This window comes from Cyclopterus lumpus, chromosome 12, assembly GCF_009769545.1.
Source record: "Cyclopterus lumpus isolate fCycLum1 chromosome 12, fCycLum1.pri, whole genome shotgun sequence".
Taxonomy (NCBI): Eukaryota; Metazoa; Chordata; class Actinopteri; order Perciformes; family Cyclopteridae; genus Cyclopterus; species Cyclopterus lumpus.
Window position 1 is genome coordinate 15,539,443 of NC_046977.1, and position 27,917 is coordinate 15,567,359.

A 27,917-nucleotide genomic window follows, 5' to 3' on the forward strand; every position below is an offset into this window, starting at 1 on the left:
AAAAAGGATTGAGGTGAACAGACACAAAAATCATGTTCTCAATGTTCCGTAGAACCAGGCCAACAGCTGTGATTGAGACCCGGCGTCCTGCATTTTAAACAGGCCAGTTGAAAGTCAGGAAAACACGAGGAAAAACAAAAACAAACTATTTTGATGTCGTAGCACGACTCGAGGAAGGAAAGAAGAAGCTGCTCTGGAGTCTGCTGGTCAAACGGCAGATTCTTCGATACCTCGCCTGGCAGACGGGAAGCAGGGGTGAAGTCGCCCTTTAAGTGTTCTGTCGGCTCCTCACCTCACCAATCACTCAAAAGATGGATATCAATGATGTTCTGGGAAGTTCATATCGCATGCGCAGCCCTCCTGTCCTGGGCTGTGTTTCTAGTGTTTCTAGTGTTTCTAGTGTTTTCTACTGCCCGTCTGATCATAAGCCCAACATCCAGGATCCAGAGTGCTAAGTTTGGCTATGAAGGGCTGTACGCCAGAACAGGCTGTGGATCAGTGACCTTAATATTTAACTTGAATAATATGTTCCACAATAAAACCAATAAGCCAAACCCCATAAAAATACAAACAAAATAACTCAAGATTCACACGATTAAGAGACAGAGGCCTTTACTCCATAGGGTATAAAGGGGGAGTCGATTACCGTGTTCCTCTCCTCCTTCCTTCCTCTCCTCAACCTCGGTGTGTAAGATGCTGTTCGACTCCTCTGATCTCGGGCAGTTGAATCCGTGTGAGCAGCCGGAGACCTTGGCACCCGGCTGTGATCTATCAGCCAAAATGTCAGCCGCAACCCTGTGGTCTCTCAGATGAGAAATTAAAAAGGCAAGGGGGCGTAGGGGGTGAAGGAAGGGAGGAAGGAAGGAAGGAAGGAGAGACGAAGGGTTGCCAAGATCATTTTTGTTAGATTGATATCATTTGGGGAAAGTGTACGCTACCGTTCACCTGCAGTGTGTGAGTGTGAAGGACCTCCTTGTAGGAGGCGAGTGCATGAAGCGGCCATCTTCGTGTCCACATACCTCTGTGTTTGTTTCAGCGTCATGAGCCGGACCGTTATTAGCTGCTTTCGCTTCAGGCACAGTCATCTTTAATATTGGCAAACTCGACATGGTTTTTGTCGCTTAACAGTCAGCGAAGCAGCGTTAAATATTACCTCTCGAAGCATTCAGACAGATTGTTCTTCATATCACATCGACTGCTTCAAGGCACGCATAGTTATAAGTTCGAAGGGATACGTTTGGGAAATATGCTTTCAAATTTGCAATTTTGTTTGTGGTGTTATGTCGAGAGATCTGCGTGGGTATCCCTGCGGCCAGAGCAATGCATCCAAGAATTGACAGGCTTTGTTCACAAAGAAAAGGATTTCCAGAAGTGTCCTTCTGGGCTCCTGCAAAGTGCGCTCGAGCAAACTGTTCATTAGCGTGCATAATGCGCACACGCACGCTTTCGGGTTTGTTGCATGGCTAGCAGAGTGTGTCTCCAACTACCACAAGAGGGCGCCTTTTTCTCCGCGTCCTTCGATTTGCGTCACGCGCCGATCGGGACCGAACACATAACACCGATGTCGAGCCTTAAACAACCCCACGACTGGTGTTTCCGGTGGCGTGTGGTGCTGCAGAGCATCTCGTGGGCTCCTGTTCACAAAAAACAGATCAGGATCGTCTCTGCAATCATCTGAATGTCCAGATTTAGACATGGCCCCACGCCATTTATGATTGATGTCTTATCCCTGCGGATTATATAACCAGTCGGTTGCAGTGAGCTCTAGATTATGGGCCGTTTCACTGCCTTTGTGTGTGTGTGTGTGTGTGTGTGTGTGTGTGTGTGTGTGTGTGTGTGTGTGTTTTTATTAATTGTCCGGAAACTGTCATCTGTCCATCCACAACTACCGTTAGTCACTTGGCTATCTGTCATCCCATGCCAGCGCCAATAATCAATCTCATGCTAACACTGTGGGGCTATTTTTAGACGAGGAACATTATGGTGTTGTGAAGAGCGAAGCACATCGGGAAGATTTTAACGGTTTGGGATTTCAACAGAAATGAGCAGCTTTTAGTGGTTCTGTTTTTCTGTCTTTCACAGGCAAATGAACGAGTGGCATCTCTCTCCTCTTTGGCTTGTTATGTCGTTCTACATCTACAAGACCTCCTCTGTCGGTGGGTTTCATATCCAAACGCCACATTGGTAAAAGAAACATATGAAGCTGAACACATTTCTGAACGCTTGCCCTGTGGTTCTCTGTTAAAGCTTCTCCACAGGAGAGCCGCTCACGTAGAAAATTGGATAGACTAGAAAGCAAATTTACATACGCTTTGCCCGTTTTATCTTCCATATCTGTTTGCATAAATCTGAACCATATTTGATAACTAAGGTGTATCAAATCATTTAATATTTATATTATATATATATATATATATATATTTATGTCGAGCCTTTTTTTTCTTCATCAAACTGCATACACGTTCAAATCATTTTCTTTCGGACACGGACAGATTGTGACTAATTTCTGTTGAGACCTTGATAAAAAAAAAAAATGTAAAAGAAATAGAGGTGAGGAAAATGCATGTGAATTGAAAAATGGAGCGGTAAAAATGGATGTGAAGCGAGAAATGGAGCGATGAATTATCAATCGATTTGATTGCTTTAAAGTCGATTTGATTGAATCCGTCGTTATATGATAAAAACAGAGCTATGTTACATAATTTTCCCTCTTGCATTCATCGTTCACAACACAACATTGCCAGTTATCATTGAAGACGGCGGCCTCAGGGGTTGGAGAAACAAAAAGAAACAACTGAAACCAAAAGCTAAATAATATGGAAGGGATGAAATGTGTATGTGATATGAAAAATATGGAGTGCTAAATGTTCAACTGAACTAAGTCAATAGACTTAGTTCACATTTAATATGAAAGTGTTTGCTCTGATAATCAACTGGGCTGCGTTGCTGTCTACTGCCTACCATTCATCATTCATAATCCACAACTTACAGCATGCAGTTTTTGTTACTTCCTCTCAAAATGTAAATCATAAATCACACCCACTGAATTTACTGTTCATCAAAGGAGACAAGAACTGAGCCCGGACCGCCCAGACTCCCAAACTTTCAATGATAGATGGCAATGTTGTGTTGTGAATGCAATGCTAGACATGGAACATGATGGCACATGGCTCTGTTTTCATCATATCAGGGTGGTTTTTTTTTTCTTTATCAGAACCGGTTTAAAGCAATCGAATCACTTGATAATTCATCACTGCATTTTTCATTTCACGTCCATTGTCAGCGTATTCGCCGAGTTGAGATGTGCCACTTCTGGATATCGCACATTTGCTGAGTCGTCGTGGTCCTATACAGAAGTAATGTGTTTTGGAATAAATACATACAAAGGAGTGACCTCAGACGCAGCTGGAATGTCAACACCGCTGCAGAGTTCTTTTTGAGGACGGGTGGAAGTGCGACTGCTGTGTACGAGAGCTCGGCTTACACCTACAAGGGTGCTAAGCCCCAAAGGTCACCACGGTCACCACACACTAACGCACAGTACCCCAGTGTGCAACACTACGGAGGCTTCCATTCATTTATACAGCTGGTTAGCAGGACCTTTCTTCACATTTCACTCGCTAAACCATTGCTTGTCAGTGTTGTCACCTTAGCAACCAGATGTTCACGTGTGGCTCAAAGCCCCGATGTGCTAAATGGAGACTGATGGGAAATGATTGAGGGACTATTGTTGTGGCACTTGAGCTATATATATATATATATATATATATATATATATATATATATATATATATATATATATATATATTATATTTAAACAGCTAAACCGGTCCAAACACTTGAAGTACCTTAATATATGTTGTGGTCACCGTGTAGGCATTAATTATACAGCGAAACATTAAAGCTGTGACAGGAGTTATGCTTATGTCCTTAGCAGTTAAATGTCCCCCGAAGCACCGGCGTCACCCACTGAAAAACCAACGAGACACTCTTCTATCCGGATGAACAGTCAGGATTGTATTTAAAAGCCAATTAGTTGGAGATGCCCAATGTTTCATAACTCATAAAGGGTTCTTCTCCGGCATGCCGAGCTCAAGCCCCCTCAATCCTACAGGTGATGCCTCGTGTATACACTGTGTGATGATGCTTTGTCTTCACGTTGAATGTATGTTCTACTCATAGACTGTATATGAGAAGTGGATGTAGCCTGGAGGGCGGAGCTAAGTACAACTGAACGCTGAATAAGACATTTTTAGGCAACCAAAACATCTACATTTAACTTGAAGTGAAAGCACACTGAAAGGGTTGCAGTTCTAAGAGGAAAAGACGGACAACTCCCAGACCGGATAACGCTGTGGTAGCAACCTGTCAATCACATGGTAGCCCCACCCTAAAGCATACCCTGCTTTATTGTCTATTCTACTCTAAATGGACCATCATTTACTAAATGAACATCATGCTGTATCAAAGAAGACTTGAAACTAGAGAGTGAGACCATAAATTCATGTTTACAATGTTTACAACTACAGGTGTCGCCCCCCGCTGGCCATTAGAAAGAATGCAAATGTACATGCACGTGTATCGCTAGTCAGACCGGGTGGTGGCCGCATGATTCTACAGCAAAGTGTGTGAGCGTGTGAAATAAATACAGTATGTATGCATGTTCTGACTTGGTCCAGCTTTAGGAATGAAAAGGGAATCAATTTGAATTCTTTATAATAAAAACCAAGCTGGGGACGGCCAGACTCGAGGCTTCCTGAGGACAGTCCGCAAACGAATGGCTGACTTCACATCGATACAAATATAACCTTTAAATGTAATCAATATAAATGGCTTTTTGTTTTTAATGCCCACCATTTCCATTTGAGGAAAACCGATGACTCTGGTAAGCTTCTAGTCATACGCAGTTAAGCCTATTAAGTGAAGTATTTACGCCTTGTTAAGCCTTCAGAATGATTAGTTAACCTTGCAATGTGGTAATTTACTACAGGCAGCCTTCTTTATTTACTGAAATGTTTTCCTCGGGCAAACCGCCTCGGTCACACTCATCTGCTGGAAGGAGTCGCCATAATCTTACAGTGGAGTAAAAGCTGTGTTTCCATCTGCCTTACACAAAGTTAAACCCAGAGCTGTTATCTTTATGCGGTAATTAATGTTACAGCGGTCATCGCTTCGTTAACATGTTGAGCTTCTGCAGTTCAAATTGAAAACTGAGATAATAGTCGCAATCATTAGCGCTGCGGGTGTTCTTGAAGAAGTCGTTGTATACGTTCTCTTTTCTTTTCTTCTTCCAGTCTCAGCCACTCGGTGAACTTCAAGTATCTCTTCTCTGCTGCTTGTTGTGCAAAGTGTGTCTCTTCCCGTTATGATACTGTTTGGCTTCTCAGTGTTTTCCCCATTGGTGAACTCCTTTAATTACCGTCATCGATCAACTTCACACACACACACACACACACACACACACACACACACGCGCACACAAAGTCTGCTCATCCAAGCGCACATAAAGAAACTAAATGTTTGCTGTATGAAGGTTTTTCAGTGGCCGAGGTGAACGCAGTCTCTCAGGGTTATCTCCGTGTCTCTCTGATAACATGCTTTTCTTTTCACTGACTGCATTCACACGTTTCCATGAGCACCTGCTTGTACACCGAATCGACGCTGAGCCGTACAGAACATTGCTTTAGTATATCGCATTAGTAATCCGGGTATGTCGCGTTTTGTTCATCCTTCGTGAATTCCACTCAAGTGTGTTGTCATCCTAATGACCGATATCTCAGAGCTGATGGAAACCACGGCCACGTGGCACCGAGGCCGGAGATACGGTTGCTTTTCAACCACGCCATCACGGGAACAACCTTCTGTTCTCAGGATTCCACGAGAGCACAAGGTTCTCAACATTTCAACATCTATCTATGTCTATATATATATATATATATATATATATATATATATATATATATATATATATATATATATGTATATAGATCACGCATATTACATATTATAGATATATGCAAAACTCTAAATCAAGCACGCCGTGTCTCATCAACATACAGCCCCATGTGGTCCAGGTGCGTATGGCATCGTGTGTTCAATGTAATGATCGGTCATTTGTTGGAAACAGATTTGAATCTCAGCAGCCTTAAATAAAAGAACCACGTGAAACCAGCTCTTCGTCCTTTTGGGTTTTTGCTCTCAGGATCATTTTTCTTCCTCAGAACCCCTCGATAGCTTCACTGCATTGGCCAAAACAAACAGCTCGGGCCACGCTATCTTCTCACCTGTACTGTATGTGTACTGCATTTTGGAACCTCCTGGGATTTGCTCCCTTTTGCAGTATTATGGATGGGGTCAAGCATCGGGGCTCTGTGCAGGCCAGTCCACTTCTTCTCCAGCAAACCAGAAGACTCCATCGTCACAGACCTGTCCTTGTGGACGGTTACCCAAAGGTTTTGGCGCACACTTTTACTTGAATGTTCGTACTTGATGTTGCAATAAAAGCCTGTTGATCTGGACTGAAGGCAAGTGCTTTGAGGGTGTGTATGGAGATGCGGTGCCCTCATGTGCTCCTCACACGTTTTGGATGGATGGCAACTGTGATTAGCCCGTGTGAGTTCTTTTTATTATATTACAACGGTTTGCTCTTTGTCCAATATTAAAGATACCCATTCTCCCATCTTCTTATTGTGTGCAATAGCATCTCCAAAATGTCCTGCCAGTTCACTGCTGATGTAAAATTAGACTCAACAGTTTGCAGTTGAGCTTCAAGCAGTTGGCTGGGATTATTTGGGGCGCCATTGGGGCCGAGAACCCAATCAGCGGGTGTTTATTTGTTGGTACCACAACAGTGTCGCATAGCCAGACCTATCTCCACCGCACTGTGTAAAAGAGGCGCCGGTTTATTTGTCATTCTTAACAAAATTGCTTTTGAAAAATAGATGCAGACAGCGGAAAGGGAGAGGGGATGCAGGCTGAAAGAGACCGATGGCAGGCTTATAACCACAGTCTGTATCTGGTGAGTCAGACGATAACCACAATGATCCATCAATTCATGAGTTAATATGCAGTAAAGAAATGATCAACAAATGCAACATTTTGTTGATCAAAGAATTGGCTTTTCTTCATTTTACATCATCGTAAATTAGAAGTCTTATTATATAAGTATTGGTAACAATCTGAAGACATCATGTTGGGCTCTGCTAACTTGTGATGTGCATTTTCCCCATTTTTTTGGAGACGAGATGATTCATCCGTTAACTCAATATCAAACCATGTTTACTATGCACTCAAACAAACTACCAGGGCAGAGCTTGGAATGCTTATTTAGAAGATTAAAAATAGAGATTTTGCGGAAGGAAATCATTCCTCTCTCCTCTGAAACCATATGTGCTATCGGATGCTGTCGATTCTTATCTCCTATGTCACTTTCAGGGCACGGAGTGCCGGCTTCATCTGTGATTTCAGTCAGCTGCGCTTTAACCTCCATTGCTCCTCTGATAGTCATTCTTTTTGATTCATTTCCAAAAAGACCATTTTTTCCAAGTCGGTTGTTCAATTTTCGAAGTGCATCGGCCCATTTTCAACCCCGTGAATTACTTTGACATTAGTAATTCCATCACCCAGCCCGCACTTAGTCACACTTTGAAATGAAAAAAAGAGACAATCATTTCTTTCCCGAGAGCGGAGAGTCCTCGGTTTGCCCTGGTCAGCCTTTTAAACGCCTCAGTTACATGGTCAATAACGCAGAAGGAAGAGTTGGCTCCTAGAAGCTGCAGATATTAAGCAAGGCCCAAGCTTAGAAACTCGTGCCAAGACTGCACGCCGTCGTTTGTCAATGACCTCAGAGCACAGGTCAATTTTCTAGTTGCCATCGTCACCGTTTTGTACTTGTGATTGATCACTCGGGAAACGAGTTTGCCTCCACTTGGCTCCTTTTGACTTGGATCAGGGATTCTAGCTGATAGTTAAACCCCTCCAAGACCTGCAGGTAAATAAGCATTTGAGAGAACAAAGAATGCAATATTTAATATGTTCACAATGGTTGATTAGTTTTCTTAGTACAGAGAGAACTAACGCTACAAGCTGCAGTACAGAACACTGACATGGATCTCATTGTCTTCTTCTTTTTTTAAGACATGTAAACATTAACAATAGTTGTTCTTCTTGTTCTTGTTGAGGCTAGACTGGAACATGTCCTCTTACAAGCTGTTATAATAAAGTGATGAAGAGTAACTCAGTGCTGCCCCTCTGTGGTCAAGACGGACTCACTCTTTGTGGATACTTTTAAAAGCACAACCAGGTGAAATACCTCAGTGAGCAGTTGTTCCACCTGTTGAGACACAACCAGCTTTTCACACTTTTATTTTCATTCTTGTAGAAAGACAACTGTGAGCTTTTAAAATTGCGTATTGTAATAGCGCGTAAAAAAAAGAAAAGAAACGCAATTCCACCCCTGCCTTATAAATAGAACATACACGTGGGTAAAAACACAGATCGAAACCACCAGAAGCAAAACGCAAAACTCGCCAGCTGACAGTCACAGAGGCGCGTGCTACTGTAATTAAAGTCCTGTTCAGTTCCTGGTGGCGGAAGTGTTCACCGGAGCGCGAGCGCACGTTGTTAGTAATAAGCAAAGCAACATATTGGCCTCGCGAGGCTGCGTCACTTCCTGACGCCCCCCCCTCCCCCCCCCCCCCCCCCCCCTCGGTCGCTGTAGTAACGGAGACACCGAGCAGCAGGTCACCTCAGCGCTGCACTGCAGCCGGACGGATAATAGACACGAAACCAAACCGACACACGCCTCGAGGACGCGTCGATTCCTCCGCGTAACGCCGCTGAAGAGCTATTTTTTTGTGGGAACTTGACGTCGTTTGGACCCAGAACCGAGACCCCCCGGGGGGGGCGGAATAATATACGGACTCGTCGGGACGCCGAGCAGGAGCACAAAAATAACTTTTTTTTTTTTTTTAATACATTGTTTATTTTATTTTTCTCCTTGGAGAAAAAAAAAATAGCTGTTCTGTCTGGGTCGCGCGCGAGCGAGCGAAAATGGGACCTAGAACCAACCAAGACGTTTTAAGTTCTGTGGTTGTGGAGCTCTGTTGACGACGAGGCGGACAGCAGAGAAACGGCGGCGGCGGCCGCCACCTGACCCTCCTGGAAAATAAATGTTAATGACACGCGGGCTGAGATCCTCCTGCGCGGCTCATTGCTATAAGCTCTCCGGCGGAGCGGCACGAGCTGTTGCGTGTCCGGTCTCTGCACACCCGTTCGCGAGGGGAAGTTTGCGCGATCCAATCGCTGAGAGCTAAATCGTGGTAAGTGCTAATTAATTTGTGTCAACTGTGAAATCGAATTAGTTGGACTTAATTGCCCGTGGAAGTCCCCCCCCCCCCCTGCTCCCCGCCTTGTCATTGCTCTATCCAGCGAATTAGTAATAAGCGGATCATCTGTCGGGAACATGGATATAACCGGAGTGCACGTCCTCCAGCGGTCGTGATGCCAAGCGCCGGTCGGATCCCGCGCCGCCGCCTGCCCGCGATGCCCGCACTCTAACCTCGCATCGGCGCGGCGCCGTGTCCCGGGTCACCGCCGTCGGCAGGATGAGCAGCACCGACCTGGAGCGCATGTCGCTCAGCTCCTCGGCCAACTCGGTGGCCTCCAGCGCGCGGACGCTGTCGGCCAACGTGCGGAAGCTGCACAACGCGCTCAACCTCCTGCTCAACGACTTCGAGAGGGAGCAGTTCATCCACTGCCTCAACGTCTACCACTCCAAGCGCAACGTGTACGACCTGGTCCAGACCCTCAACGTCATCCTCAACGCGCCCAGCAAGCGGCAACTTCTGCCCATGCTGCGGCTGGTCATCCCGCGCTCCGACCAGCTGCTCTTCGAGCAGTACACCTCGGAGGGCCTCTACTTGAAATCGGATTTAGTTGCGACGAGCAACGGCGATGCCGAAACCCCGCAGGGCGACTTCCCCGGCGCCAGTCCGACTCCCCCGGGGCGTTTTTCGCCGAGCAACCCGCCCGAGTACCAGGTGGCGTTGCGCGGCTCGCCGGACAGCTTCAGCACCAGCAGCGACGGGACAGCTCCGCTGGTGCCGCTGCTCGGGAGGAACTTCGTCCACGAGCCGCCGGGCGAGATGCGCCAGGTCACCATGAAGCGGCACAAGAGCAACGAGGGCCTGGGCTTCAGCATCCGCGGCGGCTCGGAGCACGGGGTCGGCATCTACGTGTCCCTGGTGGAGCCCGGCAGCCTGGCGGAGAAAGAGGGTCTCCGGATCGGCGACCAGATCATGAAAGTCAACGACAAAGTCTTCGACAAAGTCACTCATGCTGAAGCAGTGAAGGTAAGTTGTTTTCCTTTTCTCTCTCACTTCAGCAAAAACCTGCACACATGCAGCTCTTAACAGAACGCGCACCCATCCTCTCCACACAGGGTGCAGGTCAGTGACCTCGCGCGGATGTCACCGCATGGGATGGTGTTTGCACAGGCTTTGTCCTTTTGTATCTCCTGTGTATGAATATTAAAGCGACAACATTAAAGCGTTTGTGTCTGAACTTGACCTCTTGACATGAAATAAGCGATTCCTTGAGGCGGATTGATTTGTGTTGGCTGGAAACAGCTTTCGGATATTCATGGATCTGCAAGCAATGTGATGCGACCGTATTACAGTGACCACTGTACCTCTGGGAGTGTCACCAGACACCTTCAAGACAGCTGGTAACCACACGGGTGTGTGTGTTGTGTGTTGTGTGTGTGCACACATGCCTCGAAGCAGGGCCCCATGTGCTCTGAAGCTGTAGACCAGGAGCATAAAGACTGAGACCATGTTTAGCCCTGTGCACTGTTTTGGTTTAATGCCACCGAGTGTAAATAACACCTGTTAGCAAATTAGGTGATAAATAAAGAGCTTGTCTGGTGTGTGTACAGGGAAGATTGATTTCGGATGAGACCTTGTGAGGTCCTTGGTTTTATGTGCTGTCCGTGGTGCTGAAAACTCATCTCAGCGTTTTCTTCTGTCTCCTTTTTTAAATTATTTTTAAACCTCTTTTCTTTACTCAATACTTAAAAGCCAGGCTTTTCTGATCGATTTTTCTGATGGCACTCTTTCACACCTAATTGCCCATGTCATATATGTCACAGGGATTTCAGTTCTTCAATGAGGTTCCAGTCAGTTTTTAGAGCATCTGGAAATACAATACACCCATGATCAATACTTTTGCTCCATATTTATTGATTCGACATACGTATATCAAAACATTCTGCAGTGAAAGTGCCTTAACTGGATATTACGTACTCATATAGCATGCATATGCATATGTCTATGTCTTGTTTTAGCTTTTTAAGTGTCAGTATCAAATGTATTCCGAGAGCAATGCTCTTATTTCTCTTGGAAATCACATCTTAATCTCGATTAGACTTTTGAGACCTCAAGGAAGAAAGAAAATAGTTCACCACTCCGATTTTCCCACTTTTTCAGGCGGTCCTGATTGTCAGTTACATTGAAAGAAAACTTATTTTTCAGTAAAGAAAGAAGAAGAAAAAAAGAAAGTGACGGACTAATATCACCCGTACAAAGATATCTAAAAAATACATATAAAAACCTGCCAGATATCTATAAGCTGCTTTTTAGAATAGTGATTGTATGAAAGATCCCCGGTTTGTTCCCTGCGACAAACCGGGGATTATAGAGTAGCTTAAATGGACTCCTCTCTAACCTTCAGCGATCTTGAAAAAGATGTCCACGTTTTTTTTTAATATGTCCTCTCGTGTGGACTTTTTCTAATTCATTTTATGCAGGGGCTTAGCCCCATAACGCAAACTCTTAACGTGAGTAAATCCCAAATACTGCACCTGTAGGATTTTAGATGAACACCAAAAGACGAGAACACGTCCGCCCTGAATAAGCCTTCATTCGCCGGTCGCCTGTGTGCTTCAGAGTGCGTTTTAGGCTTCAGTGTCAATGTCCTGGATACATTCATACATTCATACATTGATCTCTTATCGTACAGAGCTGATCCTCTGGCTGTGCCTTTAGGATCTTCAGATGAATGCACTTTCATCAGTTTTTTGTTGTTTTCTCATTGTATTCTGTTTTATTTTCTGGTGTAAAACAAACAAAGTAAGACTGAGTGATTACGTCAGCGATAATCACGTCAATATTGGGATCAAGATTACTCATTCCTCACTTATTGATTGATTTTTTGTTGCACTTTTCACATGAACAGAGCGCTGCTCCGACTTCCAAGTTGCGCTACATTCCTGCTAATCTTTGCATAGGATTTAAGATAAGACTCTTCTTGCTTTTTACAATTTTAATATGCAGTATATTACTATTCTCCTCTGGACTGAAAGTCCACAAGCTGAAAAGTGGATCCGAAACATCTGGTTTGCCACCTGGTGGCTGGCTTTCAGTTTTTTGGGAAGTACTCTGTGGTGGCTGGGGCGAGGTTAGGCTCAGCTGCGGAGGGGTGTGGGGGAGTGGTTCAGAGAACAGGTGCCGGGAATTGGCCTCAGCTGCAGGGAATCAAGGCCTGACAAAATAAAGGATATTCCAAAATATACACTAAGTGTGCTCATTCCTTGGTGCTGGGGGGGGGGGGGGGGGGGAGAACCTGCATGTGACAGCCAGGAGCTTGTTACATACTCATTTAAAAAGTAAATTTTGCAGGTCATCACGTTCAGTTTAATCGTAATATACCAAAATCGCGAACATGATTGATATTTCATTGTGCAGCCCTAACGTGAGGTGCTTTATCTGTCTCTGGAAGACGCATGGTCTTCTGTTGACGCGACAATGGCGATGCACGTTGAAGTGATGAGGTCATTGGCCTAATTTTGTGTTGGCCGTCTTCTATAAATCATGCTCTCCAGCCCGAAGGTTGCAGCAGAGCACCTCTACACCTCACATTGAGCGGAAGTAACCGTCCACAATCAATTCTCTACACATTTTTAATATGGTCTCCATCCGCGAATTGAAGGTTATCGATTGCTGCCTCTGTACTGTAAGCGAGGGGTTTTGCCGTCTCGACATTTCTTTGGGCGAGCGCACATCATTTTGTTGTGTGAGTGATTGGGTCGGTTGGGAGACTGAGAGGGTGCCAAAGAAAAGGTTTGTTAAATATGTGCTCCTTGTATAATATGTGCATCTACATCTCTCTGTCAAAGCAGTCGTTGTCATTCCATTGTCTTTGTCTGCTTCTCCACTGTTGGGCCAACCGTAATGATTATGGTATGTCTTAGCTATGAACACCACTAGTTATACTACGCTGCTCGGCCTACACTGCTGTTGTTAGTCGGACAGACAGACAGACAGACAGACAGACAGACAGACAGACAGGGCAGGCACCCAGCCAACTAGGAGAGAAACGACTTCTGAGATAGAAATCTCCCCGGAGGTCATTAATGCTTGAATTCAGTTATTTTTATGCATTATTGGTTTTCTCTAAATGCTATTGCAAGCGTTTAAAACGTCATTATTTCAACTTTCCCGAACTCTGCCAGACCTACGAGTGAGTTCATCGCTGCAAACTCATGATGTGCAGCCAAACATTGGACAAACACAATTCTTATTCTGATACCAGGCTATAATAGTTAATAAGATGATGATATAACACCCTGTTACTACTTCATTCAATCCGAGCACCGCATACCTTTTAGAAAGGTTTGCCATTTCTTGCTGAAATCGTATTCAACTTATCTTTATTATTAACTCTATATATCCTTCAAATGTACAGCCACTTTACAAACTGCCAGCCAAGTCTGGGGGGAAAAAAGCTCCGCGACTTCAAGCTTCTGGCACATTTTGACAGATGAAACCTTTGAATGAGCTGCTGTCCGGACGCTCCTGATGAATGCAGTTGTGACAGCACATCTGATCTCCTCCCTCTCACTGAGAACTGAACTTGGACAAAGTATCCAATCTTAAAGCTCCATCAATCAGTATTTTCTTTATGTGAAAGTGCCATCTGTGTTGTGAAAGTGGTCTTCGTGCATGTGAACCCGAGAGGAGTTATCGCCCTACTGCTCCGCAAAGCTCTGGATCTTTCAGTCTCGCAGCTCTCGAGCTCAGACGTAGCCGGCAACTCGATTGGCAAGAAAGTGGAACGTCTAGCAGCCAATGAGTCAGATGTTTTTCTCAAGAGCGAGTGTAATATTGAACCGCCATCCATCAGATGGACCAAAACGTGACTCCAGGTGAATGACAATGTCGACCCGTCTCTTCTGGATGCGTGAACCTAGCCTTCTGTAAAAATCTTCACAAAGTGACAATTGGTCGTGGCTGATTCTGTCAGCTATGCATGGAGTTCCATGATCCCCAAAAAAGGATTAATGCCTATTTAAAAGCCCTATGTCCAAATGTTATAGTTAAAAAAGAAGAAGTGTACACTGAGTTGTCTATCAGTTACAGTATTACTCATTTGCGCAGCCCAATTTGTTATAAAAAAGTCACTAAGCTTTATCGCCATCACACGTAAAGCACCGAAGCAAAACAAATCAGTAATCCTACACACACACACGCACACACACACACAGCTGGCTTTAAATAAAGTCTATGCAACTTATTTTATTTCCAGCACATTACTCATTCACACTGCCCCTCACCCCCCAATGTATGCCTCTACTTAGGCTTAATCCGCTCCACTTTAGCGAACCTGTGTTGCCTGATGAGTTCAGGGATGGCCTCTGAAAGCAATAGATTGTTGTTTGCCCCAGGGGACGAGTCAAGGGCTTACAGCTGTATTACTTTCTGTCTCCGGCTCGCTCCTCTTCCTAAGAGCCTGCCTGGGCCCCGGTCCCTCGAGTCCCCGCCAAGGTTAGCCACCGTGTTGACATTTAGACTTCTCGTCATCTCCCCAGCGCTGGACAGCCAGGAGCCGTGACAGGACAAGCAGTGGCATACATCATGTTGTTTTAGAGCCGCGATAACATCGAGATGGGCAGTCTTGGCTCGCCATCGGCCACAGACTGCCTGTCTCTCTGACTTTTCTAATCTGATTGTTCTGAGGAGGGCATTGGAGGGATAAACGAAGGCACAATGATGGCGCAGAGACACAGAGACAAGCGGCTAGAGAAGCAGAAAAGAAGACGCAACGACAAGATTGGTCGACGTGTGTGTCTAGGTCTTCCCCTTTTGTCTTAATTAGTTATGGCAAGAACAATCATTATTTGGTTGTCGTTGGTGCAGTTGAACTGTTCTGCAAGAAGGAGAAGCAATAAAAAAATTTAAAAAAGAAATAGAAAAATAAGATGGCTCGTCTAAATTGACTGGGTCGACACCTGGGCATCTGCCAGGCACATTGGCATGCAAAGACTCGGCCACGAGTCAGAGAAATGGGATCCGAGCGGGCTGCAGCAGCACTGCAGACTGCTAATGGTTAGTGTGTTGATTAGATAGAGGCGGATAGGAATCTCGTTAAACTTGAGGAAGGTATTAATTGATTCATAGCCTGGAGCTGATTCTGCGCTTGTGACAGAAGTTGGTTTTCAGCTACTGAGCCCAAAACCTGAAAGAAAATATCCACAACATATCTCTCAGAAGATGGCTGCCCATGAACAGCAGCAGATTCCCATTGCACGTTGCGATACACTGGTCAGAATTGAGGCATTACTTGAACCGTGAGGACCCCCCGAGTAGAGTGGCATCCTTGCTTCCTTAATATGATGTGATTCCTTTTGAAACAGGAAGCTGGAGCTTAAACACAGAGAAAGTGAGTTGCTATATTAGCCGGATGACAAGGCAATATTTTTAAAATGATTTTGCTGTGTTGTATTTGAGGAAGTGTCGGAAAGAGTTAGCCTAGTTTAACCCGTGGGAGCCTCTGACGGCTTGTGTGACATGTTTTTTTCCCACCCCATACCACAGAGGAAATACATTCCAGATGAGTGAGAACGAGTCAAAGTGTCCCCCGACGCCTTTTACTGCGGAGACGCAACCGGGGACCGAATCATCCGTTGAAGCTGCCAAAGAATTACTGCTCTGTAATGTCATGATGAGGCTAAAAGCTGTAAAAATGCAAGAAGTCGGAGGGAAAAAAAACCCCGGTGTCAGAGGCAGATGGGGGAGAGTGCATGAATACTGTATGTGACTGACACAAGCGGCGCTAAAGCAGCATTTCTGATTCGCCGCGATGAAAGTACCCCGTGTCAGTTCAAGGATGAGGACTCTGGCAACTCTGGGAAACTTTACAAAAAGGGTTTTGTATCTTCAAAAAGTTTACAAAAGCGGATGTTGACGCGGTGTTGTTTTATAATCGGGATTGTCTTATGCAGCATGTGCAGCGAACACATAGCAGCAGAACATTCGGATGCATGCAGCATCTCCTGTAAACATTGCGGCTGATTGTTGCCTCAAGGCGCCCCCGAAGGTTTCACAACTCCACAGTAAATCGCACGCGTGTCATTTTTGATGAACAACAACAACAAACGGCCGCGTGCCACACGAGCGAGAAGACGCTTAACCAAACAAGTGTCTTTGGCTCCTTTCTGCCATAGTTTCTTCCACTCCAGACGGCATTTTTATACATCACAAGAGGCCGTTCTTTTATTTGTAAACGTGTGCACGTATGCAAATAATTTATGCGCGTATGCAAATCATGGTGCGCTTGCTCTGCTCTGATTCCTATGAAAGGGGGCACCTTCCAAGTGGCCACAGGAGCTCGCAGCAGTTATTAGAAAATGCCACCTCTGTCTCGTGACGACTACATTTTCATTCAAGAGGCTTCAGCAACAGTCGGCGTTTATGATGAAATGAAGTGACCTTTGGCTGGCTTTCAAATGTTTGGTGATTTGTGGGATAACATAAGCATAACCTTTCTTGTTGCTTTCGCTCGCACAGTGTTTTTTTATTATAATAACATTGGCAGCATTAGTGAGAATTAACTTCCGGTGGCGCAAAGAGTCACGGCGTTGTCATTTCTTTCCCCTGGAAGTTTCATAAAAAAAAAGAAGAAAAGAAATATCCTGCAACAACAAAGAGCCGATAATGTGGTATACTCAATTGTCAGTGGGAATTAGTCAAGCGGGTTTGACAGTATAATTTAAGAAACTTTTGCATTTAATTCATCAGTCATAATCATTTGAATAACATAATGCAGTCAGTTTCATTGCGCCGCAGAGCATAATTAATTCAAATTAATATTTATTTGAAATGAATTGGTTTCGTAATGTATTATTTCTCAGAATACAAATGTTTTTTAATAAGACCACCATCTAAACTGGCACACAGGCTTCCCAGACTTTACATGTATTACAGTGTTCCCACTGAGGGTACCGGTGTATGGTTAGTTTAGTTGTTTTGACTGACGGTCAACATATTACATGACTTGTAATGTGAAGCATTTGTTTCATAAAAGGTATTCACAAGGCATCCTGATGGTTCTTTTTGGTCGTCTCCTCTCTTTCATTTCCTGTCTGTCTATCTCGCTATGAACAAAGTTGAAATGGCAAAAAGAAATCCTGAAATACATATTTACACACTTACGGTCCAAATCCCCACATTTCCTCTGAGCCAGCCACTGCTTTGGATCTCACTTACATACAGCGCTGCACTGGGACAACTTGGACAACATCCAGCACTGAATCTTGGATACAATGCAGTGAACTGGAAAATTGGACTGTTAAAATGATTATTATTCAACATGGGCTTATTCAACAGCAGCTTATAATAGGGAGGAGCAGATTGAATTGTTGGACCAGCCCGGGAATCTCTAATTAAACAAAGTTAAAGGCTGCTACGACTGCACTTTAAAAAAACTACCCTTGCGTTGCCCTTGAGCAACAGTTATTTGGACATAGGCTTGTACTGGCCGGTTTCCAGCTGTGGCTGTATGAGTACGAAACCAGTCATGGCTGTTTTTTTGGAAGATCAGTGCTTATTCTTCTTAAATATTTGGCAGCTCAAACTCTCATTTGCCTTCTCCATCAGCTGACGGTTCTCACGTCGGCCAAGAGTTTTAGGAGAAGAAGAAATCCATAAGCTTGACATCACCCGAAACAATTCCTCCTTTTCTCTGTTGTGTTTACTGCGGTTTAAAATGACACCATCTCAGAATGACCACATATTTACAAAGCTCAGCAGGATTCTTTGCTTCATTGTCCAAATATTTATCCAACACACATGGATTGGATGTCTGCGCATGTCTTAATTCTCCCTGACCCACAGATTTAAACACAACTTGAGTCCCTTTTGCACATGCATCCCATCGCTGTAATGTTCAGAAACATTTCCTGCATGGGGTCACGCGTGAACGGGAGCAGGGCTGTTCCTACAAATAATAAAAGACGTCTTCCGCCACATGCATCACCTCACGCACATCCAGAGTTTCCCGATCATATCCTTCTGTTGAGTTCTCATGTCGGTCGGCATCCTGAAGTGTTTCATTACCGCCATGGACTGATGGACTGTCCCTGGCCCCATCTATTCCGGCATTGCCGCGGCATGTGTGAAAAAGCACAGGGCGGAAATGTTCCTGATTGTAATGCATGCATGAATAGGGGAAATCCAGTCACTTATCGGGAACTATGTGTGAAAGAGTCCCCCCTCGGCGCCACATCTATATTTGAGACCATATTTAAAAGAATAGAAAAGTGTTTTGTTCAGCTCTGGTAATGGGGACTAACAGTGGAGGAGTGAAAGTCTCTCAAGCTTTTAATCAGGAGGGATGATAAGATTTGAACGCGTCGGCGGCAGTACAGGGAGTTGGCAGGTGGAAAAGAAAAGGGGAAAGGAATCAGACAGGGGAAAGGACGGAATCAAAGGACGCATAGAGATGTAACGCCCTCGGCTGTGAGAGCGCATGCGGCCCCTGTACCTGCCGGTGGAGAGTGAAGAGTGTTGAGCGAGGAGTCAGCAGCCAGCGTAAAGCAGCCAATAATAAATGTTTTGAGAGTGTGAGTCACCGCAACCACACAAGGTCCTCGAGCATGCAGCCATAGCTGGGCACCCGGCAGGACACCCACACAGCAGTTAGCCGTGGAGAGGTGCGCACACACACACACACACACACACACACACACACACACACACACACACACACACACACACACACACACACACACACACTTCCCCTGGTTAGAGATGATAATAAGCATTTCAACCATATTGTCCAGCCCAACCAGTAAACGCAACACCTCAGCCGTAATACCCCTCGGTAATCATAATATTTATGAATCGCTCTAATTAAGTGGGCGGAGGCTATTTCGGACCGGCGTGGTGTTGTGGCACGCTGCACTCACGGATATTGAAATGTTTACTGGCGTTGGAGGGTGGACGTCAAGACTGTGTGGGAGGTGATGGAAACACACTGAGAGGAGGTTGTTCTGCACGGCGGAGATGATGTAATGTTCTGCACATTGAAGATCGTAGTTTCACACGCGGTTCTGTGCCTCCTTTGTCCAGACAGAAGATGATGAAGACGATAGCTGTATAGCTTTTTGCTTTCACTCAATCATTACATGCAATGCTCAAAGTGGGCTGCTCAATGTGATACTCACTGTTGCGCAGTACCAGTAATACATTTAATACATTTTACTCGTTGGTGGACTGGTTTTGACTTTACTTTTTCTTGCGCACTGGCATTTCTCACAAGCTGCCGGTAACCCTCCGCGGCCCTCTCCATATCAAGTTATCCGGGTGATTCATAACTGCTCAGCACCAGCGGGTTGTTTGTGCCGCATCTCATAAACCACATGGAACAAGAGAATGAGGCGGGCATCAGAACGAGCCGACCCGCAGCACGGAGGGTGCTTTCATATGTATATTTAGAGAATATGATTTCACAGGACAAACATTGCCAGAAAAGACAATGTTCAGATGAAGGCTGTGATATGTGTGAATAAAGTAATTATTCAACTAAAGCAAGTTTTGTCTCTAAGCTTTTGGGACGCTATCTATAGGAATAATAATAGCCCCGATGTTCTTGGCGAAGGACCCCTATCACAATGGCTCCTAATATATTTTATTCACTTTAGAAACTCAGAATGTGTCTCTTTATCCTGCTGTATAAAAGGTATGATTACCTTAACTGGGACCAACACCTGAATCAATAGCTCACTGTCTGGCTTGTGTTGATTCTTGGCTGTAGCCATCCTATTATATATTATAAAGCAATACAATAGGCTACAAATAACTCAGGGAAGCATACTCCAGCACTATAGGGTAAATATACAAACATTCTCATTTGCAATATTATTGGAGTACTAGAGACCGGCTAGGCAGATGGATAGCCCAATATAATAATATAACACTAAAATCCCAAATGACATAGGCATAAAGAAATAATGAATTCATAGGAATAAATAAATAAATACCGGCCGCCTTCAAGCACTGTCCTATAGACAGTATTAATGCAAACTCCCACATGTGCCCAAAGAAACACACACATACGGTTCACTCTGAGCTTTTCCTGGCACCAAATTGGGAACACCTCTCCTCTTTCCCGTCCTTTCGTGTCAAATATCTCATCCGTGTGTCACTCAGTGTCTTTATTCTCCTCTGGCTGGCCCACCTGGGGTCCCTCAGACAGATCTGCTGCCAAAGGGACTCTATTGTAACGGTCTAATTGCTTTACAAAGGATCGGCCAAATGCTTCAGTTCACAGCAAAGGTGTCCCCAATCCATCACCTGGTCTCCACGGCACTAAATCACCGGAAGCAGTCATTAATATCCGGTCAATGATCGGAATCCCTTCATCTCTGTTCACAGGAAATTACTTATTCTATTAGACCCTTTGGTGCTTGGAAGTTTCACAGACATACAATGTTGTTATTTAGGGCCTGTGGTGAGACCATTAGGTTTATTGAAACCCACTCAATTGTCAGTTTATTAGCACAGCCATCAAAGACTATTAAAGTCTAATGCAGTAAAACTTGGGCTGGGTATTGGTACTCACTGCCTCTATGATATCAGCCAAAATAACCCAATACGCCCGACTCTGCCTCGGACTGGGTAGCACAAGTTGTATTGGTTAGGGTGAGGCTATATTCAGGGTAAACCAATCAGAGGCGGAGTAGGGCGGGTCATGCCTTTGCCATACTAGGGAAGAAAATATTGAGCGTTACGGTTCCATAGCAACACAATGATCCGAGGTTAGCCAACGGGACACACACACACACAGCTTCCACTCACATGATGGGTAACCAATGAAGGACTCTATCGGTATCGGCATTACTTTAAATGTAATTAAGCCCTATCAGTCAGGGGATAACACTGCCCGTATCCTAGACAGCAGGCATCATCCTAAACATTGACATAGTCAACTACATTAACCTGAGACATGGTATTGAATTTGTATTTGCCATAAAGAGTGGAAAGGGAAAACAATTGTAAGAATGACAACAATGAGATATTATCGACAGTTCTTTTAAAGTTGAGTTTTGTAGGTGAGGATTGATGGAGGCGTCGTATGGATGCTCTCGAGACTTGTGGTGGGATTGAGCTTTAAGTGGTAGTTGTTGTTGTTGTTGTTGTTGTTGTTGTTGTTGTTGTTCGTGAGGCTCCGTCTCAACCATTATGAGGTCCATGAGACGACAGGAGGTCTGCTCTGAATATCAATGAAGATGTCAACGCTTCATTGTTGCATTTGGTTAGTGTGTTGCTCCTTGACAAGTATCATTAGGAGCCGGGCCGCACGCAGGCAGAGATGTGTACAGTATATGCTCGCTATCTGAAAAGCGTACTCACTGTTCACGGCGCATACACTTATATTTGTTCCATTCAGCTCCGTGCAGTTGAGTTTTCTTCCCACACCTCAGATTAACGCCGGTGATTGGAAGCATCGTCGTGAGGCTGCTTCCTGACTTACTGCTCAGCATGTGATTGATCAATCGCTGTCACCTCCTGAGCGGCTCCTGCGTCTCATCTCATCTCTAATTGACGCTCACTAAACGATTGCGCAGTAACATCACTCGTGCGGGGCCACGCATGGCCTTTTTGCGGTATTAAATATGCAATTTGTCCTTTAAGGTCAATGTTATATTTCACAAGTGTAATAATTCTCCCGGTGTTAGCAGGCGGGCTACATCCCTGATCATTATTGAGCCCAGTAATGATCCTCATCACGTTAATTATTAGTTCTGCGTATTGACAAGAATCTGGCAATTACGATACGTGCCATGATGTGTTGTGATTTAATGTGTTGTGGTAGCGTAAGCAAATCTGTATATCACAGGTGTAATATACAGATTTGCATGAAAGCACTGTTGAGTATTTAAAAAGTCTGAAATTACTGAACTGTTATTTATGTTGTATTACCTCATGTCCTTAATATGCACCTTTTGGTTTATAATTGACTGTAAAAGGGAATATTCCTAACTAGCTTTTTTGTACATACTGTGATATTCTTTACTATCTCAGGTTCAAACTGCACCATCTTTTCATTAAATAAATTTGAGAAGTTGAAAATGTTCCTCGATTTGGGTCTAGGCTTGTCATTCAGGGTGATGGTGGGTCCCAGCCAGACCAGTGGAGAACCACTGCCCCAGACCAGTGGAGAACCACTGCTCCAGACCAGTGGAGAACCACTGCCCCAGACCAGTGGAGAACCACTGCCCCAGACCAGTGGAGAACCACTGCTCCAGACCAGTGGAGAACCACTGCCCCAGACCAGTGGAGAACCACTGCTCCAGACCAGTGGAGAACCACTGCCCCAGACCAGTGGAGAACCACTGCTCCAGACCAGTGGAAAACCACTGCCCCAGACCAGTGGAGAACCACTGCCCCAGACCAGTGGAAAACCACTGCCCCAGACCAGTGGAAAACCACTGCCCCAGACCAGACGAGTTATGTCCTTCTCAACTGTGGCAAAAAAGCTTTGAATAAAGTTAATGTAATAACGTGCGTTTGATCTTTGATTCAGTAATGTGGGTTATAATAAATATAATTAAATTAAATGGATTCATGTTAGAATATTAGAGAAATTTGCTTACATATATTTTTTGACATTTACATAAATGCATGTACAAGATTTTTACACTCGAATAAACAATATTCAAATGCAAAGGCAGTTATTTAACAATATGCTCGGGTGTCGTTACAATTATACAGTGTTACAGTCACAACCGTCCCTTTGAGGGCAGCCATGATGCTGATATGGCCCACGGTGAAAATGAGTTTGACTCCCCTGCTCTATATGCATAGAATCTGAGCAAAAGAAGTTTACTTTTTAATGCAATCAGAACCGGGGAGTCTGCATTTGCATTCATCACCGTCACACTGTAATAATCATAGAACCATTGTAATTATTTACAGAGAGGTGTGCCGTGGAACACATGTAGAAACGGTGAGATCGTATCTGCCTTCCCAATTAACCTTTTGTATTGCGCTGTCGTTTGTAAGTCTCTGGTAGAGACTTCCACACTCAGAAACACACACATTCAGGAAGATTCTCCTCCACCGCCTGACGCTAGTGGCCATTCAATGACTGCTCTGCTGGAGGAGGAGGAAGAAAAGGGATTTTAAAGCATGACGTAAGCACAAGGAGGGACGATTAAATAATCTCCTCTTGAGAAAAACACTTCCTGGCATGTTGTCAGGTCCCCTGATCTTTTTAGTTTCCAGAGCAGGAGCAGAGTGAAAACAGCGGGGGTCCTTAATTCCCACTGGTGTCGTGTAGGCCTTTACAATGGCCCGGGTTTAATCACTCACATATTGAGACAGTGCGCCACCAGCAGCAAACTAAATCTTCTTTTGTGTGTCGGGCAGATTGCATCACATCCTTCCCAACACACACAGCGCTGACCAGCAGCGATCCGTTAGCCGGCCCAGATGTCTCTTTTATGATTGGGACAAGAGGAGGCCCCTGCAGATCATCCGATACTGTGGAGCTGCCTTACCTATCTCCTACCGACACACACACACACACACAAACACCATCTGCTGTCCGCCACTCGTTCAACACCAGGAAAAGTGATGCATAAACCTGAGGAATAAAATAAAAAATGAAGAGTGTGATAGGAAGTGTGAAGGAAGCGGAGCTCGTGTCGCGGTTAGTTGCACATTTTGAAGCGATGCATGTCATTATTTGATATGGGGGATGATTCCAAGCAAAAGTGATGCACGACTTTACCATATATTCCCGTTGGCTGGCGCTATACGTGATGGGCAGCAGAGCCTGTCGAGCGTCCCCGTGTTTGAATAATTGAAGAAGAGAGAGCGTTATCGCCTCGTAAGGCAACATGTCTGGATCACACAGCAGCTTGGTGTTCATACAAAGGTTGTTGAACTGCAGGAATCTAACAAGTAGCAACGTTGCACTGCGGAAGGAGTCCAGGGTTTCAGTGTATTGTCGTGTTTAGAGCCATCCGTCAGCCATCCGTCAACCCCCCCCCCCCCCCCCAATAAAATACTGAAAAGTATTTAGAATTAATCTTCCACCGATGACCTCATCGAAAGGACATTTTTAAATAAATGTGTCATTTATTAAAAGTCCTCAGACATGTTTCTTTTCCAATCATGATGTCCTTTTCCCTCAAAGCGCAGCAATCCATTAACCCTGGAGTTTTGGGAAATTATCAAAGCACAGAGAAAGAAAGGAGGCAGAGCCCTTTGTAAGCGGACTTTCTTTGACCATTTCCACCTATTGGGCAGAGTAAACACACCGAGTGACGTATTATGGTCTGATGCAATGTAATGTAGCCCTGTATCCATTGGTGGGCGAGTTGATGGCTGGTAAGGATGTTTTTTGCCGTATTGTGGCACATCCGTTCGGCCGGTGCTTCGGCCTGGTGTTCAGTCACGGCTAACGGGAAGCCGGGTCAGAATCTGTGAGCAGCCGCTTTGTCTCTCAAAGTGTGACAGTTTTGACTTTCGCGTGAACAGCAACTCGTTTTTCTCCCGAGTGCGAAAGGTCTCCGTCTCGTCTCAGAGCCACGAATCGCACATAAAGAGGACTTTGCCGACGGAAGCCAATTTAAACGCTTCTGGAGGGACGGGTCAAGGTTTCAAAACTCTAAAAAACACATTTATTAATCAGCCGGCGGAGGCTCGTGAAAACAGCTGTTTGCATCTTTCTTTCTTTCCCTCTCTCTTGTTGACTGTCCCTTTGCTTCTCTCCTCCCTTCTGCCTTCTGTGGATTGCTACAATGGGGGGTGGATATGGAATTAGGCAAGCAGGCTAAGAAACTGAGGCTCTGGGAAGGCATAGGACATAGACAATAGAGAGCTTTTTTAAAAGCCTTGTGTCGAAAACGCATTCACAAAGAAATATATTTTTAAAAGACGTCTCATGAAAATGGAAATGCCAGAAATTACTAAAAAACATTTTGAGAACATTTCCCTAAGCCTGCCGACGGTGTACATCTTGTAATATCTATGAAGAAAAGTCATCATTAATGTAGGTTAACGGAAACAGAGTTTCTAACCTGTCCTACTTCTTGTTGTATTTTCAGCAGCGTAGACATATGCGTGGGCAAAATATCTGCGACCAACCCACGCGTATTTGGATTTTGTGTCAATTAAGTGGAGTTGGAAGTCATCTACAACGTTCCTGAAGGTTGTGATTCATACAAAATCCACATCTTCTCCTCCCCTTCCCACTGCGATACAGAGGCAATTACCCCGAGTGAAGGGGGAGGATTGCGATCTCTTAGGAAGATTGAAGACTGAAGGACAATACCGGTGGCGTAACATAATTTGTATGCCTTATGTTGTAACACCATCCGGGGGTGAAGCCCCATCTAATATCTCTGGCATGTCCGTTATCAGACTAGCAGACACTAAAGCTCTGTCCCGCCTGGTTCCAGCAGGAATATGAGGAGCGTTAATTATCCTGATATTGCCAGGGTCAAGCTAAGCTGCCGCGGTCGTGATGAGTTCTGACCCGGCACAGACTATGATCCCTGACAATGTGCCATGTTTAGAGACTTAAAACCAACCGCACACAGATAATTGACTTCACGCTGAAAGGTGGGAGGGTGGGGGGGGGGGGGGGGGGGGGGGTTATTATTTCATCTCTGGATTGTTGCTGCTCGAGTTGCGTTTGTATTAACGGATTGTAGTGATGGATTGAGCGCACTAGTGGAAAAAGAGAAACCAGGGAGGAGGAGAAGGAGGGGAGGAAAGGGGTCGGGGGGTAAAAGAGATTGAGTTGGACCTTTTTTCATTTGTCCACAGCTGGTGTGTTTGTCAGAATCCAATACACAATTATCACCAGTATCCTGTTCAGTCCTCTGCGTGTCCTCTGCTGATTTGATTAATGTCATATCTAAAGAGGAGAGAATTCAGGGAAACGGTGTGTGTGGCTGAGCTTTCAACACGATTGGTCAATACACCATTCAGGGCTTTCATAAAACTGGTGCTTTTATTCCCCTTCATTATTTTTCCAAATTGTGTTTTTTAATTTAGCTTCTATCTCTAACTTTCTTTGTACCTGTTTTTTGTTCACGCTGCTGAATGAGTTTGACATCCTGGATGTATTCCTTCAAAGAACATTGTGTGACCCATCTGTCTGCTTCTGACTGAAATCTTTTATTTTCCCAGTTACATCATCTTTCTTCAGTGAGTGCGGTTAGTGACAGCGTGGGCTCCGTGGTAGCTCTGACAGCCTGATGCAGTGGCAGCGGGGAGGCGGGGCTTTGCGAACAGTCAATCGATTCATTCATATAGACTAATTCAATTGAGAAAATACAAAGAAACTTAGTTATGACTATCACATATAGTTCAGAGTTGCCGACTGGATTTAGCAGCCTTTGGAGCCTGTGCTGCTCATTACTAAAAAGAGTTGGTAACACGGGCTGGTTTTATTTATTGGATGCTTTTTTAAATCAAGCGTACTCGTGCTGGTTTCTCAATATTACCAACCACAGCTTCAATTTGTCTTGAAACAGCAGCATCCTTCCAGGATAACACAGTGTGTTTTTTGAACATGGTGAGGTTGTAATGCAGGCCTTCGCCCTCAGCTTGTCACCCCATTAACCCCAACTGAGTGAGTGAGTGTGTGTGTGTGTGTGTGTGTGTGTGTGTGTGTGAGTATACTGTCAACCTTAGTCAGCAAGCTCTAGTGTACCTGTCGTCCTGGAGTAGTGTGTTTGTGCAGATGACAGGTTCAGGACAGGTCAAGTGTTTGGGAGATGTAACGGTCTCGTGGTGCCGCTCTCAGATCGGGGTGAGTACCCTTATGTTTTATTACCTTCACTCTCCGAACCCAAGGCTATCAGGTCCAGCAGATGTATTACATGTCAGCCAGACACGCACACACACACACACACACACACACACACACACACACACACACACACACACACACACACACACACACACACTCACTGGTCACTCTGGCTCGTACCTTCTTTGGGACGTTCCCTCACTTGTGTCTCAGGCAGCTTCATGGCTCCGTCACCATGTGGTTTTATTGCATCGACGCTCGATACTCTGCTTTGACCTCCGCCGTCCGTCAGTAGTGCGTGCTTGTCTGGAGGGCCCATCAGGCGGCGAGAGGCCTCTGTCACCTCTGTATGAGCAGGAGAGCAGGTTTCATGGGAGGAATTACTCTCACGGAGGCTCTGATAATAGCTCGGTGTACCTCCGATCATTAGCTCCCCCAGAGGAGCAGTTATGCTAGTCACTGCCCATTACACCTCTTTCTGCCTCGGTCCCTGTATAAACTGTGGCCATACACACTGGTGGGCGGCCACACTAAGAGAAAGCTGGTCAAAGCTTAACGTTAAACCCCAAAAAATGCTGTGCTTTTGTGCTCATGATTCTACATCCATGATTAGTTGGGGGTTAAAAGGCAGTTCACTCCCAACAATCTAAAATACATATTTATCCTCTCACCTGTAGTGCTATTCGTTAATCTAGAATGTTTTGGTGTGAGTTTCCTGCTTTTTGGAGATTGAAATACATTAGGGAAAAACTTCATGTCGGAACTATTTTCTTTCTACCAAACTACGCCTGCAGTTATCAGGTGGTAGA

The 27,917-nt window shown here is 44.9% G+C and overlaps 1 protein-coding gene across 1 annotated transcript in view; it reads left to right on the top strand.

The window, feature by feature from the left end:
- The first annotated feature begins 9,605 nt into the window (after nucleotides 1-9,605).
- whrna (whirlin a) overlaps nucleotides 9,606-27,917 on the top strand; it is a 115,840-nt gene continuing 97,528 nt past the window's right edge. Inside the window, exon 1 of the mRNA XM_034547072.1 lies at nucleotides 9,606-10,352. Within this exon, the coding sequence (XP_034402963.1) occupies nucleotides 9,606-10,352 (747 nt within the window). The remainder of the gene's footprint in view (nucleotides 10,353-27,917) is intronic.